Source organism: Protopterus annectens, chromosome 2.part0, assembly GCF_019279795.1.
Source record: "Protopterus annectens isolate FY-2018-M chromosome 2.part0, PAN1.0, whole genome shotgun sequence".
Taxonomy (NCBI): domain Eukaryota; kingdom Metazoa; phylum Chordata; order Ceratodontiformes; family Protopteridae; genus Protopterus; species Protopterus annectens.
In genome coordinates this window covers 432,592,929-432,609,052 of record NC_056728.1, presented here as the reverse complement: position 1 = coordinate 432,609,052, position 16,124 = coordinate 432,592,929, and the positions used below count along the sequence as shown (strand labels likewise).

The window sequence follows — 16,124 nt, the reverse complement described above, 5'->3', positions numbered from 1 at the left end:
CAACTGGATCCTGGTTATGAGCAAGGCACCAAACAGAAAATCTCTTCCATTTGGACAAATAAGATTTTCTGACAGTGGGTTTCCTGGCCTACCACATGTCCTAAGAAAAAAAAGGTGCCTAAAAGGGATCAAAACCCTATCACCCACAGTGTCAGATGAGGAGTGGACAAGTGAAGACGGATGAGAGACCCCTTGTCATGTGTGAGTAGGTCCACCTTGTGATGTAACTTGTGGCGATTGCCCTTGGCTAGGTGCAGAAAAAAAGGGAACTTATGCTGTCTGGTCCAAAGTGGAGTCACCAAGAAGGTTTTGGAAGAGTCTTATTCTATCTTGAACAGGACCCTTGGTATGAGAGGAAGGGGAGGGAAGGCATAGAAAAACCACCCGTTCCAGAAAAAGACAGGGCGTCCACCTTCTATGCCAAAGGACATAGGACTCTGGTGCAAAAAAGAGGAAGTTGTCATAAAAAAGAGGAAGTTGTCTGCTCAGAGGGGAGACAAGATCTATCTGAGGAGTACTCCTACTGGTGGACAATGTCCAGAAATAATCTCTATGAAGCATCCACTTGTGCGTCTGTGTTATGGATCTGCTCAGAGAGTCTGCCACAAGGTTCTGTTCTGAAGGAATATAAGCAGTCTGGTGTCACCTGATACTGGATAGCCAGATCCCAAACCTGAAAAGCCAGTCTGTAAAGTGGGTAAGACCATGTCCCCCTTGTTTGTTAATGTAACACATCATCTGTAAAGGTATTGAGAGGCCCTGGAAGGAACAGAGTATGGAAGGCCTGAAGGGCACGTAGTACAGCTCTCATCTTGTTAATGTTGATACAGTCCATTCTTTGATGACAGGGCCAAAGACTCTGAACCTTCAGAGGGTCAAAAAGCCCCCATCTCACATCTGAGGTAGCCGAAAAAAGTTCCTGAGAGGGGAATGGGGGATGAAAAGGAAGCCCTGAGTTGAGAGACGGCTGATTAATCCACCACTGAAGCTCTATCTTGAGGCATGGAAGAAGAGGAACTACAAAGTCCAAAGGAGGAGAATGTTGAAGCCATACTGACTTTAGGAACCACTGTAGCTTTCTCATATGGAGCCTGGCTACAGGAAGCATAGGAATGGTAAAAGGCATGTACCCCAGAACCCTTAGAAACTCCCTGGTCATAATTAAGAACAGAGGAAGAAGGGATTGAAAAAGGCAATTAGAGTCAGACCCTTGGGAGGTGGCTGGGATACCAGCATAGGAATGGTCTGGAGCCTGCACCAGAAAAAAACATGATCCCAAGGAGGAGTCAGGATGGATTTCTGGAAATTGACTGTAAACCCTAGGCCTTGCAAGAGCCAAATACCATAGTGGAGATACTAAAGCTGGGTCTCTAGAGAGGAAGCTTGAATGAGCAGGTTGTCCAGGTAAGGAAAGACTTGTATCTCCCTCATCCTGCAAAAGGCTAATGCAATCACAGGAGCCAGGCATTTGGTGAAGACCCTTGGGGCAGCAGGGAGGCCAAACGGCAAAGCAGAGAGCTGAAAATGCAAGGAAGAAACAGAGAAACACAAATATTTCTTGCAACTAGGATGAATAGGGATGTGAAGATCGGCATCCTTGAGATGCACAGAGACTAGGAAAGCCTGAGGTAGAAGAAGGTGCATGCAGGCTAACTATCAAACATCATGTCCGGACTGGCGGCAAAATAGTTCTAAGGTATGTATGTCACTACGGCACCTTTATGCCCTATGCGAGTGGACAGCATACATCGGACATATGACCTAAGGCTTTGGTACCCTGGCTGGATGTTGGGCTACCCCTGCCAGGCGATCCCTTTAGTAAAGAATACTGCAATAGTGTTATGGAAGGACATCCACTGTTGTCTAAACCAAAGGGAGCTATCAGAAGTATTTCTGGTTTGTCTTCCATTACCTTTTCTATTATCCTGATAAGGACTGTAGGAAAGGCATACAGAAATAGGTGTGCCCATTTAATGGAGAAGGCATCTTGCGGCCAAGTCCCAGGAGAAGGTGTCCTTAAGCAAAATTGTTGATGTCTGTTTTTAGGAATGGGTATATAAGCACAGTATTTCTCAATCAGGTAGCATAACTTGTCCAATTATTCTTGGGTTTAACTGGTTAAGCTTCTCAATGGTTTTCTGAACCACAGGCCTAATATGTGTATGTATATTTTATATACTCATATATTATATATACATATATATATATATATATATATATATATATATATATATATATATATATACACATACACACACACATACATACATGTATATATTTTTTTTATTATACTAAGGCCGTGGTGGTGCAGCAGTTAGTGTTGTCGCCTTATAGCACAAGGTTCTCTGGTTCAATTCTCTCAGCTAGAGTGCCTTCTGTGCCAAGTCTGTATGTCCTTCCTGCAGTCAAGTGAACTTTAAAGGCATGCAGGTAGGTGTGTGTGTGCGCCTTTGGTGAAAGCTGGGTGCCGGTCTGGCAACTCGGCACCATAAAAATCCACTGCCAATCAATAGCGGACCAGTGATCGGCTGAGGTGACCCCTAACCGGGAAAAGCTGAAAGACTACTCACACATAGGATCATCATAGGATCATAGGTTAGTACTAGGCTAACTGCCCTTGCGAGCCATTGCAAAGCATAGCCAATTATCCCTTGTGAGACTCAAACCCTGCACCTTGTGTTTGTAAGGCAAACACCTTAACCATTAGGCCACCCTCCCAACCCTCTATATTTATGAATTTATTTCATTCCACTACTTCATTGCTGAACCATGCATTTTTACATACCCACTAGACCCACCATGGCTTATTGATGCATGGACTTTGTACAAAACACTGAGTGGGTCTCCTAGAAATATAATCTGTCAGAAAATATACCACAAGAATACTGCCTATTCAAGAAAAATGGAGTGGTCTACGTGGCTGTAGGGTGAAAAGCATAATTCCACTTGTGGGATATGTGCGACTGTTTTTTAAACATAGTGGTACAGAGCTGTGAAGTTATTTTTTTCAGTTAACAACAGTTATAGCTCCCAACAATTACTATTAATGGATCACAGGCACCAACGATTTTCACAAAGCTTACACACTTTTTTTTTTCTTTTTTAATCAATGGAAACAGCCAGTTCTTACAGGCTCATCAAGTTAATTCTGCAGGGGTGTCTTTTCAAGGTGGTTTGAATGGCTTTTTTTTTTTCCTTTTTCACTTTTCACCTGAAATTTACTGTTTTTTTTTTTTTTTTTACCAAAACTGTAATATTTTTTCTTTACAACATTTTTTGACCAGAATGTGCACAAGCAAATGCAAAGAAAAGGATACAGGCAACAAGCTGTGATGGAATCGATATTAAAATGCATCTTATAACAGCTTGAAGGAAAAATAAAAGCAATGAAGTAAAAGTTACTCTTGAAAAGAAGTGACACCTGAGGTATACAAATTTTTACCTTCTGCACAAACTACTGCTACATATATCCATGATCTACGAGGAACTGGAAGATAAGTATACAACATGCATCTACAAAAAACAGGCAAAACACCATAGGCGATGTGCACATTTTAAGAACATACGCATCATGAATCCATACTATTAAAGACTGTCACAAGGTTGTGAAAAGTGTACAGAACTGTCTTTAAACTTGCTCTGATGACTGGATGGGTAAAGAGACATTTACAGTAATTGGGAGGCAAGCACCATTAGTGCTTTTACAAGGATGTCAAGAACATGTGTGTGTCTGCTTAAAGGTGTATACAGCTAAAAAAAAAATATCAAAGGATCTCGCAACAGCTTGAGGGTAGGAGGGAACAAAGCCAAATATCTAAACCTGCTTTTTGTGGTTTTGAAATCAGAGTAGTGCAATTTGTGCCCTTCGAACCCAGTTTTTCCCTTTAAACAAAGGAATGCAAATAAACTTCAATTAACAGTGTTAAGAAGCACAGCCATTGAAGGACAAACAGCCAGCATCAAAGAATCAAATGCCACAGAAGACCACTGATGTAGTCCTCCAAAGCACACAACATATGAACATTACATCAAACATACCAAATCAGCACAGTATTACTATCAACACCTCTAAAAAAGTCAACATATAGCTATTATTGGAGGGGGGGGCACTTTACTAAACTATGCAGTACATCCACCCACTGGACCAAAGGATCAGGTGTGGTATTACTATTGTTGAGAAAACATAAAAAATATTATGCAGTTGCTTTACTGATGTGTACAGTTCCTGTTACAAAAGTTGTGGCTTGAGTAATAGTACAATGCTTGCTGCAACAGTCTTTTACAACTCCTAAAACAGGATGCAAAGTATTAGCAGGCTTTGTGACTAAAAGCAGAGGCAATTTCCTGAATATTCATTACTTAGCTTTCCATATTATGAGAAGATTAATATTTCTAAATGTTGGTGAGGCACGAAAAATTTTAAGACATGCTGCCAACATGTTTTAGGACTGTAGATTTGTTTTAATTTACACCTAAACATCTCCATATGATAATTCAAACCAAAGATCAGCATTACAGATTGTTTTAGCAGTGTCTAAGAAAATTTAGCAAAAAAAGTAACAATTCAACTCCTTACCTAATTAAATTTTTAAAAAATATGAGTTTATGTATATGACAAAGAACTGCAAACTAACTATAAGTAAGGAGTACACAGCTAATTAGATTTGACCTCTAAGTTAGTTGTTAGAAAAGCTTGAAAGTAACCTTTTCAAGTCTTAGTAGTGTTGCAGACCATAAGATTTGCACCATTTTTCTGTATTTTTTTTCTCTTTTATTGTTTGTCACATATATTTCTATCTTTCCTTCTTTCTTTTTTATGACAAATTTAATTTCCTGTTACAATAAAATATGCAACTTGGTTATTTTATTGTATGTATAAATACAATGGTGACAATAAAATATGCAACTTGGTTATTTTATTGTATGTATAAATATAATGGTGACAATCACACATTTACTTTCCTGTATGTATTTCCATTTGCATACTTCTGATATGTTCTTATGCATTTCATGTGACATCATTAAAAACTTCGGGGGGGCATTATTATCATGGTAAATCTGATCCAGTTTACACTACCTGCCATTTTTTTCCCTAGGCCACCAGTAAAGTTCTATCGTCTTCTTGTACCCTCGATCTGCTAAGTGTAAGCAACTACTAAATAATAATAAAAAAAAAAAAAAAAAAAGTGTGGGGGGACTAAATGAGACTTACCAATGCTTCCTCACAGCTCCCATGAGAATACATTACTGTGTTCACATTCCAATACGCAAATAAATTATCAAGTCGTACAATCTGTAAAACAAAACTTTATTTTACTCTTGTAGTTGTTAATGATTAGTCACATACTGATCAGTATTATTCACAATTTAAAAAAATGATTCCAAAAAGTTACATCATGGATAAAAGGCATTATCATAGACATTCAGTAAAGTTTCATAATAAGCCCATCACTGAAATTCAGACAGGTGTCCAATGCACGTCATACCTCTTACATGTAAGTAAAACATTACGTTTACTACTGAATTCTCTGCTTAAGGCTAAGAACACAGTTCTACTTCTTTCTGAACAGCATCCTAGAAGCTCTTGGCTAGGACTCCTCACACAATTCTCAATGCACAGCCTGAAACTGTACAGCTGGAATTATACTATTCCAAGTATTCCAGTTTTCTGATTTTAAAATAAAATATTTTGTACTTTTCCTTTAATATTTTTCTCCATGTGCATGTCAATCATCTACACTACAGACTGTGCTACTGTGTATGTTCAACTCCTAGCTACAGAGCACTCTGGCTAACAAAGTCCAAACCTAGTTCTTGGGCTGCACCTGCTACAACACTCTGCCTCTAAAAATGCCTTCCCCTCAAGATGGGCAAAGCCAACAGAGAAAACTCAAGCCAAACCTCCCTGGCTAGCTTCACCACTGCCCATGTTACTAATCAGTCATGGAACCTTAAAGTTGGACTAAGGGCTTCATCCTTCTATGCCAAAGAGGTGGTTTATTATTTTGTAATGCTGATTTGACTTCTTGTAAACAGGTACTTTTCACAGTATACAATTCAAGAAGGCATCGTGTCCTGAACACACACACAAGCACAGTCGGAATGCAGCCAAGGATTTTTTTTTTATATATATAAAGAATGAGAATCTCTCCCAAAGCAGGGATACAAGGCTACACCATCATGCTCAAACAAAACCACGCTCACCAGCACATTGACACAAGAGTACTTCAGACCAAATGTCAATGACCGACTTTGTAGTCATGTCATCTGACCTGAAGAAGCAAGTGCAAGACACTTGGTCAAGAGACAGAGATGAGCTGTTAAATGATGGCCTTTAAGTGGTGAGTTGGGTAAGATGGTTGGACAGTCGCAAGAAGCCCAAATACATAGTGAGGATGTCATGAAATGGTTAGCCAATGCTTCTGTGCAGCACGAGCTCAACTCCAACCTCCAGAACAGCTTTGCCTGTATCCCTGGGGAGATTGGGAACATGGAGTCTGAATGGGTTCTATTCAAGATCTGAACTGAGACAGAGGCAAGCAGCTCTGGTTAAAAACTGGGGAAAATCTGTCAAAGCAGCCACTGTAGGACGTGATGGTAGGTAACTAGCACTTAAGAAAGTGGTCAAGTTAATGTAATAGGCCTTCTATGCAGTGTTAGACCTGGGGGGGGGGGGGGGGGGCATATATGACTGAAGTGTATCAACAAGTCAGGACCTCCAGCAAAGGTCTTCTAGGTGCGGGAAGAGTTTGGTGATGCCACTGAGAATAACGTTTGGACAGCTTCAGTGAGATACAGTTTTTGACAAACCATCAGGCAACTCATGGACAGAAGCTGTGAAAAATGTTTAGACTGTTTTGGCATGGGTGGAGAAGTAGTGATCTAAACTCTAAACTAGGGACACTGTTAAGAAGTGGCAGTAACACTGAGAAGCTCCTGACTCCATAAGACATGCACTCCACTGAAGAGGCAGCACCAGAAGCATATAGTGGAACTGGATTACTGGTAGAGGAGATCACAGCAGGGATTAAATAGCTTTGCTAAGACTGTTCAGCAAACCTCTAAGGGCACTAGATTGTTTTCACGTGTCAAGTTTTTAATGTGCATTTTCAATGCTGCATGGAAGGCTGGGAGATTATCTTTGCATTGGCAAGCTGGTGCCCCAATTACAAAAGCACTACAATCCTCATCCTCCTTGGGAACACACACAAGTGCTCAAGAAGAGAGTTTGTTCATTAGCTGCACTTCTGATTTAGCAGAACCAATGTGGATGCCATCCTAGATCTGGAACAGTGTATCAGCTTTTTGCTACTGCATGGATGCTGGAGGAGTCAGAAGAGTTCTCCAAAATTGTCTACATGCATTTTGTAGACTGGGGGAATGCACATGACTCTATATCTTAGTGTGTCTCAAAGGAAGAACAGCAACAATATGGGGTCTTGGAGCCTCTGCTGTGCTTCACTTGATCCTTAAATCCAATGACTGAAAGCAGTGTCCATATTCTGGCATTAAGCCAAATACAATCAGTGTGAGCAAAGTACTCGCAAGGATGTGTGTTTCCTCCTCTTGCCAAGGGCAAAAGATCAAGAAAAAAAAATATCTAGAAAGTATCTCATCTAGGAGAATGAAGGTTGCATCACTGTTGCCTGTAAATAATGCTGTCCTTTTAGGCCTCAAGTGACGGTGAGCACCAGTGTGCAATGAAGTGCCGAATCTGTAGAAGCTGGAATAAAAATCTGAACCTCCACGTCAGATGTCTGGTTGTCTTCATGAAAAAATGTGACTCTCCAGGTGATGAAGAAGCCATCTCTGGTAGAGGAGAATAAGTACTTGGGACTGCTGTTTGCAATAAAGGCAGTGGGAATCAAGGCACTGACACTGACTGGTGTAACAATGGCGTACTGCTACAGGCACTGTACTTAACTCTGGAAGAGGAAATGAGATGCAGATCAGAGATGAAACTTGACTCATTCTCAGTGACAAAATGAAATGCCTAACCATCTGGAAATAACTTAAAATATAGTCATTGCTCAAATGTACTGAGATGACTGCTGATGTAATTTGGGCACCTTGTGAGGATGCCTCCGGGGCACTTCCAATGGAAGGTATACCAGGCACAGCCCACTAGGAGGAAAACTAGAGTATATCGGCATACAATGGAGGAATGACCTCTCTCAGCCTCTTTGTAAATGTCTGCAACTCCCAAAACATGACATGTGCACTTGCGGTGGCTAGGACATTTGATTTACCTTGCTCAGCTTATTACTACTACAACCACCAACAGAAGAAGTACTTAAAGGAATAATTATGATTTCCACGTATCCAGGGATACTGACTCAGCACCCCTCCTAGGTACTGTGATTTGATGACAACTTATCTGCTTATGTTTTACTATTGTAACGTTGTCAATGTGTCGTCTACTCATGCCTGCTTAAGAGGAATTTAAAAAAATAAAAAATTAATCTTTCAGTTTCAATAAAATAAGAATAAATTTCCGGTACACAGACATGAAGTACATTAGTGTAGTTAATTTACCAGGATAGTAGATGTTTGATTAGATAACTGCTGCAGTAATCCTTATACATGGGATATATCCTGCAAAGGATACCATATCCCAGCCAGTCTACAAAGCATCAGGTACATTTCCTTGTATGCCATAACTCAACAGCTTTTTGCCACTGGAAAACAAGGCTGAACCCTGTTGCTCTAAATCAAGCCTTGTCAAAAGAGAAAAGGCAAAGGACACCCTACCTGGGCCACAGAAGAAATTATTCATGGGGAAGGACAGATGGTATTTGTAGTGCAACACCAAATTATCTGAACATCTACTTTTATGGCAAGTTAATTACACAAATGTACTATTTTTTCATTACATCACTGTTCCAGTAATTGCTCATATAGGAAAATGGTCAAAGCCCAAGAAGAGAGGGTGGATGGAAAGGTACCAAAGTCCAGAATTCCCTGAAGAACAGCTCTAGCGAAAATTCCTCTGATGACAACACTAGCATGCAGCATTTGGTGAATGTGTGAACTGAGGGCAAAGTAGCTGCTTTTAAAATAGATCCAGAGTCCACACCTTTCCAGAAAGCACCAGATGTGGCAAATGCTCTAGTAAAATAAGCCTAGACACTCTCAGGACGTTTGCCATAATTAGAATAACAGAACTGAATGGAAAGGCAAAGTTATCAAAACATATCGTTGATCAGAAACTGGCTATTCCTTTTTCTTACCACCATAAGATACAAAAAGTTGGTAAGATTTTCTAAAATCTTTAGTTTTGTCCAGATAATTGCTCAACTGACTGTGAACTTCCTGTGTACATCCAGGTAATGAAGAATTCTTTTCTCTCTCATTTTGTATATGAAAATAGGCAGCTGGATAGTTTGATAGTTTGAGTAAACAGCAAACAGGCATAAAAGAATGACTGGTCCTTGGACTCACCCTGTCCTTGTGAAAGATGAGTAGACTGAATAGACATAAGAGCCTATAATTCATAAAACCATATAGCAGAAGTTAAAGCTACCAGACAAGACAGTCTTCCAGGTTAGAAACTTTAGGGAACAACTGGTTGTAGGTTAACAGAGAGGTTGAATTAGTTTAAAAAAAAAAAAAAAAGAAAGAAAAAAAAATCAAATCCCAAAGAGAAGGCACCTTTTTTTCTTGTTGGTCTGATATGTAAACTCCTACTTAAAAAACTGCTTGACTTGATATAAAGAGGAAAGGGAGTAGCATGCAGGATGAAATGGCCAGAAAACATACCTTTACAAAAGTGGACACTAAGCCAGAATTGAGCAATTCATACAGTTTACTGCAGAACAAGGGTACCCCAACTTGAAAGGAGTCCTGTCCTCTATTTTAGAATCAAAAAGAAAATCTTTTGTTTGGATAACTAAGATTTCATAGTTGTTTTACTTCATTTGCCCAATCAAAACGGCAATACAGAGAGCTGATTATGTAATCCAGACACAAAAAACATTAAGAAACGTCAAAGATTGGATAAAAAGGAACGTGATAAGATCTTTTAAATCTAAGGTTACCAAAAAACTCATGAGGAAGAAGGGGTAATGTTGTGAAGCAAAATCATTTTGAAATTGGTTACTATCAAATACTGGTTTAGGAAAGAAAGTTCCAGAACTGGTCTTCAGGCTTTTTTGTCCCTCTCTTTGCCACCAAAAACTTTCTCGAATAAAAACCTTTTCCCAGATGGGAAGGAGGAACTGTATCTGTAATCCCCATGAGACCACATGTACTGCAGGACAGGAGGGAATGGCAAGGTCTGGTCTTGTCTCAACGATGTGGAGTAATTAATTTTCTGGAATGGAGGAATTTCTTCCCATTGTCATTTGTAACCCTGCTGAATCACCCTCAGAACCTACTTGTCTGAAACAAATGGGTTACCAGAGAGAGAAATGGAGATTCAGACTTTATGGGAGGGATAAGGTTCTAAAGTCACTTTTACAACCATTCTGCCTTACTTGACTGTCCTTTGTCTAGGGAGGTTTCTACTTTCTTTTAAGAACCTCCCTGCAGGACTGTTTTTTAAATGTCTGCTTACCTGCATTTTGCTTGTTTCTTGCCAAACTTGGATGAAGACGTAGAAAATCACTTCGAAAATTTGGAGGAGGAGGGCTGAAAAAACAGAATGATTCCCTGTACCAACTTCTCTTTCTCTCATCGCATTTCTTGATTACCTCTGCAGCAGAAGGTCCAAAAACAATCTCTAGCCAAAGGAGAATTTAAATTCTCCTTTTTTTTCACCTTTTAAGATCTCAGCATAGTACCATTTGCAACAGCCCAACATGTAGCATCTACAAAGTCATACATGTACTTTACACGAGTAGTAGTGACCTGAGAAACTGAAGAAGCTAAACCAAACAAAGTGGATTTTTCCTCTTTAAACTGCAGATGAAATTCCTCATGCTTACACACAATTAGTCAGAATAAACTTTGATTTGTAAGCCTGACAATTCAAAATTCTTAAAATTAAAGTTTCAGAAGTACATTTCAACTGTCTTACCATCCTTGTCAAAAGGGGAAGGTTTAAAATTAACAAAATACTTGGTAGCAGCTGGATTAACTAAAGCTACAGTTGCTTGAGTCAGGTCTGAAATGTGTACACAAATTTGAAAGAATGAGGAACTTTGTACATTCTCTGTCTGCTTTCTTCGGTGCAACAGACTGATTATCAAGAAAACCACAGGCTGTAACAAACACATCATTCAATGCTGACAGCAATGGGAGGATGGGGAGAGGTTCTGGGAATTCCAGTTATAACAGCTCATAGTATTACCTTAATGACTGAGAAACACTAACTGTTCTCCCAATGAAAACACTGAACATTTTGAAAGAGTCTCAAAAATAGAAAAGCCTTCACCAGGAGATTCAGATATCAAGCTCTCCTCTGAGTCTGAACCAGGAATCAGAGGAGAAATATTTGTATCTGACCCATCACATTCCACTCCAGTTTCGATTTCTTGAAAATCTTCAGGAAAATAAATGACTCCCTTTTTCTTTTACCAGAACCCACCGAATAAGAAGTGTCAATGGTCTCTACAAGACCCAGCGCCAGGTTTAATAAACTACTCCTAATGAAATTGCTGAAGGAGATAAACGTTTAGTTTTTGGTTTCTTTCTGACAGGAACATTGGGGCAAATAAGATCACTGACAGCAGCAGATTCCACAGGGATGGGTACAGCTTTCTGCATAAGCAGGAGCACCTACCTTGCCCATTCTCCCAATGCCAACAAGAGTGATTCTCCCTTCCCCACTAAGGGAATTTCAACAGCCACAGAGAATAGTCTGAGGAACCAGCTTTGGCCTCAGTAGCCATCCACCTGTAGCTGTGGAAAACCACTAGTCTGGAGTGCTGGCAAAGGCTGTGCATTTAACTCTTTCTTTGGGGGCTACAAGGACCAGTCATGGGACTGGTCATTTATGTGGTGAAGACAAAAAAATGGTATTGGGACTTGCAAGATGGCTGTGCATTCAATAATAGCTTAATTTAAGATCCTCCAGTGTGAAAATAGAAACTCAGAACAGAGTGAGTAAACTCATATTTTGGGTAAATTTCAGTAGCTGGCTAGTAAGTGAACTGCCTGGATGCCAGTGAAAAAGAAATTCAGAGAAACTGAAAGAAAACCAAACACAAAAGCTGAGGAAAAAAATACTGACTGGGAAGAATTCTGCGGCTGCTCAGCAAAAAGCAGTGCAACCCCCACCTTTGGTGCAAGACATGACCATCAGTAACCTAGAGGAAAAAATAAGTCAAATGTACACAGAGCGTACTAGTTTATCAACTCAAATAACAAAAGACTGGAAAAAAATGGGAGAAGCTTTAAACAGATATTCAGATGAGGTAATAAAAAGTACAGTTTTGTACCTACCATAAATGTAGATGTTCGGGTGCTAATACAGCTGCAGTCATAACAGATGGGTTATCCTGCCATCAGGCGGGTCCTCGGTCGGCCGAATTACAAAGTCTAGGTCTGGCGTCGGATGTTGTCGCTTCTTCCCTGACGTCAGTGCGGCAGGGGTATAAAAGAACCAGCTGACGCCATTTTCTTCAGTTTTTCTTGCCCCAGATGTCAGGTGCCCCCAGAAGGAAGGCAAAACATAAATTTATGTAATAATGCAATGTAATATAATCAAAAAACAGTAGTTGCAAGCAAATACACCATAAAAGAATACCCCAATCAGGTTGCATGAGGAGGTGTTTGTCATTAGGCCTGTCCCAAGAGGGGAAGGAGGGAGGGAAACCTGGACTGCAGCTGTATTAGCACTCGAACATCTACATTTATGGTAGGTACAAAACTGTACTATGTTCATTGTGCATACAGCTGCAGTCATAACAGATGGGTAGAATCCCAAAGCTAAAAAGGGGTGGCAGGCACTAAGTGGAACTAGGAGGAGCAAGGATGCCCTACAAGACTACTGTGGCAAAGCCCGCTCTAGATTTAGAGTATAGTGGTAGGTGATAGTGCTTGGAGAAAGTATGCACAGAACTCCAAGTGGCTGCTTCCAAAATATCATTGGTAGGAACACCCCTGAAGAAAGCTGCAGAGGTAGCTGTGGCCCTTGTGGAGTGAAATCTGATGCTTGTAGGAACAGTTTTACCATGAAATGAATAACAAAAGCGTATGCAGTGGGCTATCCATTTTGAGATTGTCTGTTTGGAAATAGCCTTTCCTTGAGCACCTGTAGCATAAGACACAAAGAGTTGCTCTGATTTTCTGAATGGCTTTGTCCTGTCCAAATAATAACGAAGCTGTCTGTGAATGTCCAAGGAATGTAGAAGTCTCTCCCCTTTGTTTTGTGGATTAGGATAAAAAGTAGGTAAGTGGATAGCCTGATTCAAGGCTACACTGGATACTACCTTTGGCATAAAGGAAGGGTTGGTTCGTAAGGAAACTCTGCCCTGATGGAAAATGATGAAAGGTTGCACAGCCATGAGGGCTTGTAGTTCCGAAACCCTGCGTGCTGAGGTGATAGCCAGAAAGAAGGCCATTTTCCATGACAAATATTGCAGCTCTGTTGAAACAGCAGGCTCAAATGGAGGCAGGGTCAGTTTTTCTAAAATGAAATTGAGATCCCAAGCAGGTACTGGTTGCTTCCTTGGGGGTTTTATATTCTTAGCCCCTCTGAGGAACTGTCTTAAGAGAGGATGAGAGAATAAGGGAGGATCAGTGTTGTATTGTGCAGAAATGGCTGAAGCATGGATTTTGATGGAGGAGAATGAAAGTCCACTGTTTAGCATCTCAGCTAGGTACTGTAATATTTGAGGTAAATTCAGTATCCCAGGATTCTGTCCCTTTTTCTGATTCCAGGCACAAAACCGTTTCCATTTGGCGGAGTAGGCTTTTCTAGTAGAAGCCTTCGGGCCTCCAAAATGACATCCTGCACTTCCTTGGAGAGGCGGGTCTGTTGGGAAATCAAGGAATCCTCCATGTGGCTAGATTGAGCATTTTCAGCTGACTGTGAAGAGTTTTGAAGTTGTGCTGGGTCAACAGAAGAGGCACTAGAGGCAGGATCCATGGTGGGGAATGCGTCAGGCTCCTCAGGAGTGGATACCAGCGTTGTCTTGGCCAGTCTGGAGCAATGAGTATCAACTTTGGCCTGTCTGCTCTGGCTTTTAATAGAACTTTGGGCAGCAGAGGAAGAGGTGGAAAGGCATAAACTGTCAATGTTGTCCAACTGGAGGAAAGTGCGTCCACTTTCCAGGCCTGTGGATGATAGGTCCTTGAGCAGAATTCTTTCAATTGGTAGTTTCTGTGGGTAGCAAAGAGATCTATGTCTGGCCTTCCCCATGCTTGAATTATCTTTGCAAAAACTTGAGGATGCAACTTCCATTCGTGTGGATCTGTCATATTTCTGCTTAGGTCGTCTGCCAGCGTGTTTTCCTTGCCTGGCAGGAATTGTGCTTGAAGTTGGATTTGTAATTCCAGAGCCGTGTTCCAAAGAGACATGGCTAGTCTGCACAGGGGATATGAATGAGTTCCTCCCTGTTTGTTTATGTACCACATCACTGTGGTGTTGTCTGTCCTTATCAATAGCTGGCCTGGATGCAGTAGGTCTTTGAAGGCCATAATAGCATTTTTCACTGCTAGCATTTCCTTTTGATTGATGTGTAGGTGCTTTTCTTTTTGGGACCATTTGCCCTGAATGCACTGATCTGTCATGTGCGCCCCCCAGGCGTAGTCCGAGGCGTCTGTTGTGATGATTTGATTTGCTTGAGGCATGCAGAATGGGAGACCTATGTTTCTTTGGCATGCTTGAGCCCACCACAGAAATTCCTTTTGGAGACATGGAATGAGTGGTATAATTGTTTCCAAACTGTGGCTGTGTTGAGACCATAAGTTTTTTAGGTACCATTGAAGTTTCCTCATATGCAGCTTTGCACATGGGATTAGCAGGATGCAAGATACCATGAATCCCAGAGCCTGCCGGATTTTCCTTGCAGTCAGCCTGGTGAAGGTTGCCATTTTTCTGAAGTATTGAGATAGTTGCCCTTGTTTCTCTGGCGTGAGGTAGGCCATCTGGGTGTTTGTATTCAAGCTGGCACCCAGGAAAATTATTGCTTGAGAGGGTATTACTTTTGATTTCTTTTTGTTGACTGTGTATCCCAGAAAGTTCAACTTCTTTATTACAAACACCAGGTGTTTCAAAAGTATGTGCTTGCTGTCCGCTTGGATCAGGCAGTCGTTCAAATATGGGTATATTTGTATCCCTTGAAGTCTGCAGAAGGCAATTACTGATGCCAGGCATTTCGTGAACACACTGGGTGCAGTAGATAAGCCAAAGGGCAATGCAGAGGATTGATAATGGGTTGAACCTGCAAGAAATCTGAGGTATCTTCTGCAATCTTGTCTGATAGGGACATGCAGGTATGCCTCCTTGAGGTCCAATGTTACCAGCCAAGACTCCTTGCCCAGCATGGAAAGAAGCTGCTGTAATGTCAGCATCTTGAATTTTGGTACGAGTAAATGTGTTTAGGATGGATAGGTCCAAAATAGGTCTCCAATCTCTGTCCTTCCTTGGTACCAGGAATAGTCGAATAAAAACCTTGACCCTGTTCTCGTGCAGGTACCTCTTGAATAGCTTTCATGTCCATGACAGCTGAAATTTGTTTTTGTGCCTCTGCCCTTTGATTTTGTGGAAGGTTTGGCATGCCTCTCATTTCTGGAAGGGTGTGAAAGTGGAATCTGTAGCCTCTGTCTATAATGTCCAGGATCCATTTGTCTTTTGTGACAATATGCCAATTTTTCGAAAATAATGCCAGTTTTCCACCTAAAGGTGCTGCCATTAAAGCTTTGCTTGGCATGCAAAGGGGAAAGTCATTGTGTCTGCTTTCTGAATGGCTGTGATCTATCCTTCTCCACCTCTTGGTGTAGGTGATTGCCATTGTCTGGCTCTAAATGATCCTTGAGATTGCCCTCTACCCGTCGGGCGCCTGTATTTACCTCTTTGAGGTCTGTCCGTGGCTGGAAAGGACCAATTTTTTGAAGGCCAGTTTCTGCTGAAACGTGGAGGTTGTACCTGTAGGAAATCTTTCACTGTTTGCATTGATCTTGCCTTTTCCTCCATTTTCTTTAATACCTCCTCAGCTGTAACACCAAACAATACATCT

At 41.0% G+C, this 16,124-nt stretch overlaps 1 protein-coding gene across 2 annotated transcripts in view; it reads right to left on the bottom strand.

Moving 5' to 3' along the window:
• The window catches only part of VPS13A (vacuolar protein sorting 13 homolog A), a 4,910,496-nt gene that overhangs the window by 4,306,804 nt on the left and 587,568 nt on the right, over positions 1 to 16,124 (bottom strand). For both annotated transcript variants that reach the window (XM_044060868.1, XM_044060869.1), the window contains exon 9: positions 5,213 to 5,293. In XM_044060868.1, the coding sequence (XP_043916803.1) occupies positions 5,213 to 5,293 (81 nt within the window). The remainder of the gene's footprint in view (positions 1 to 5,212; positions 5,294 to 16,124) is intronic.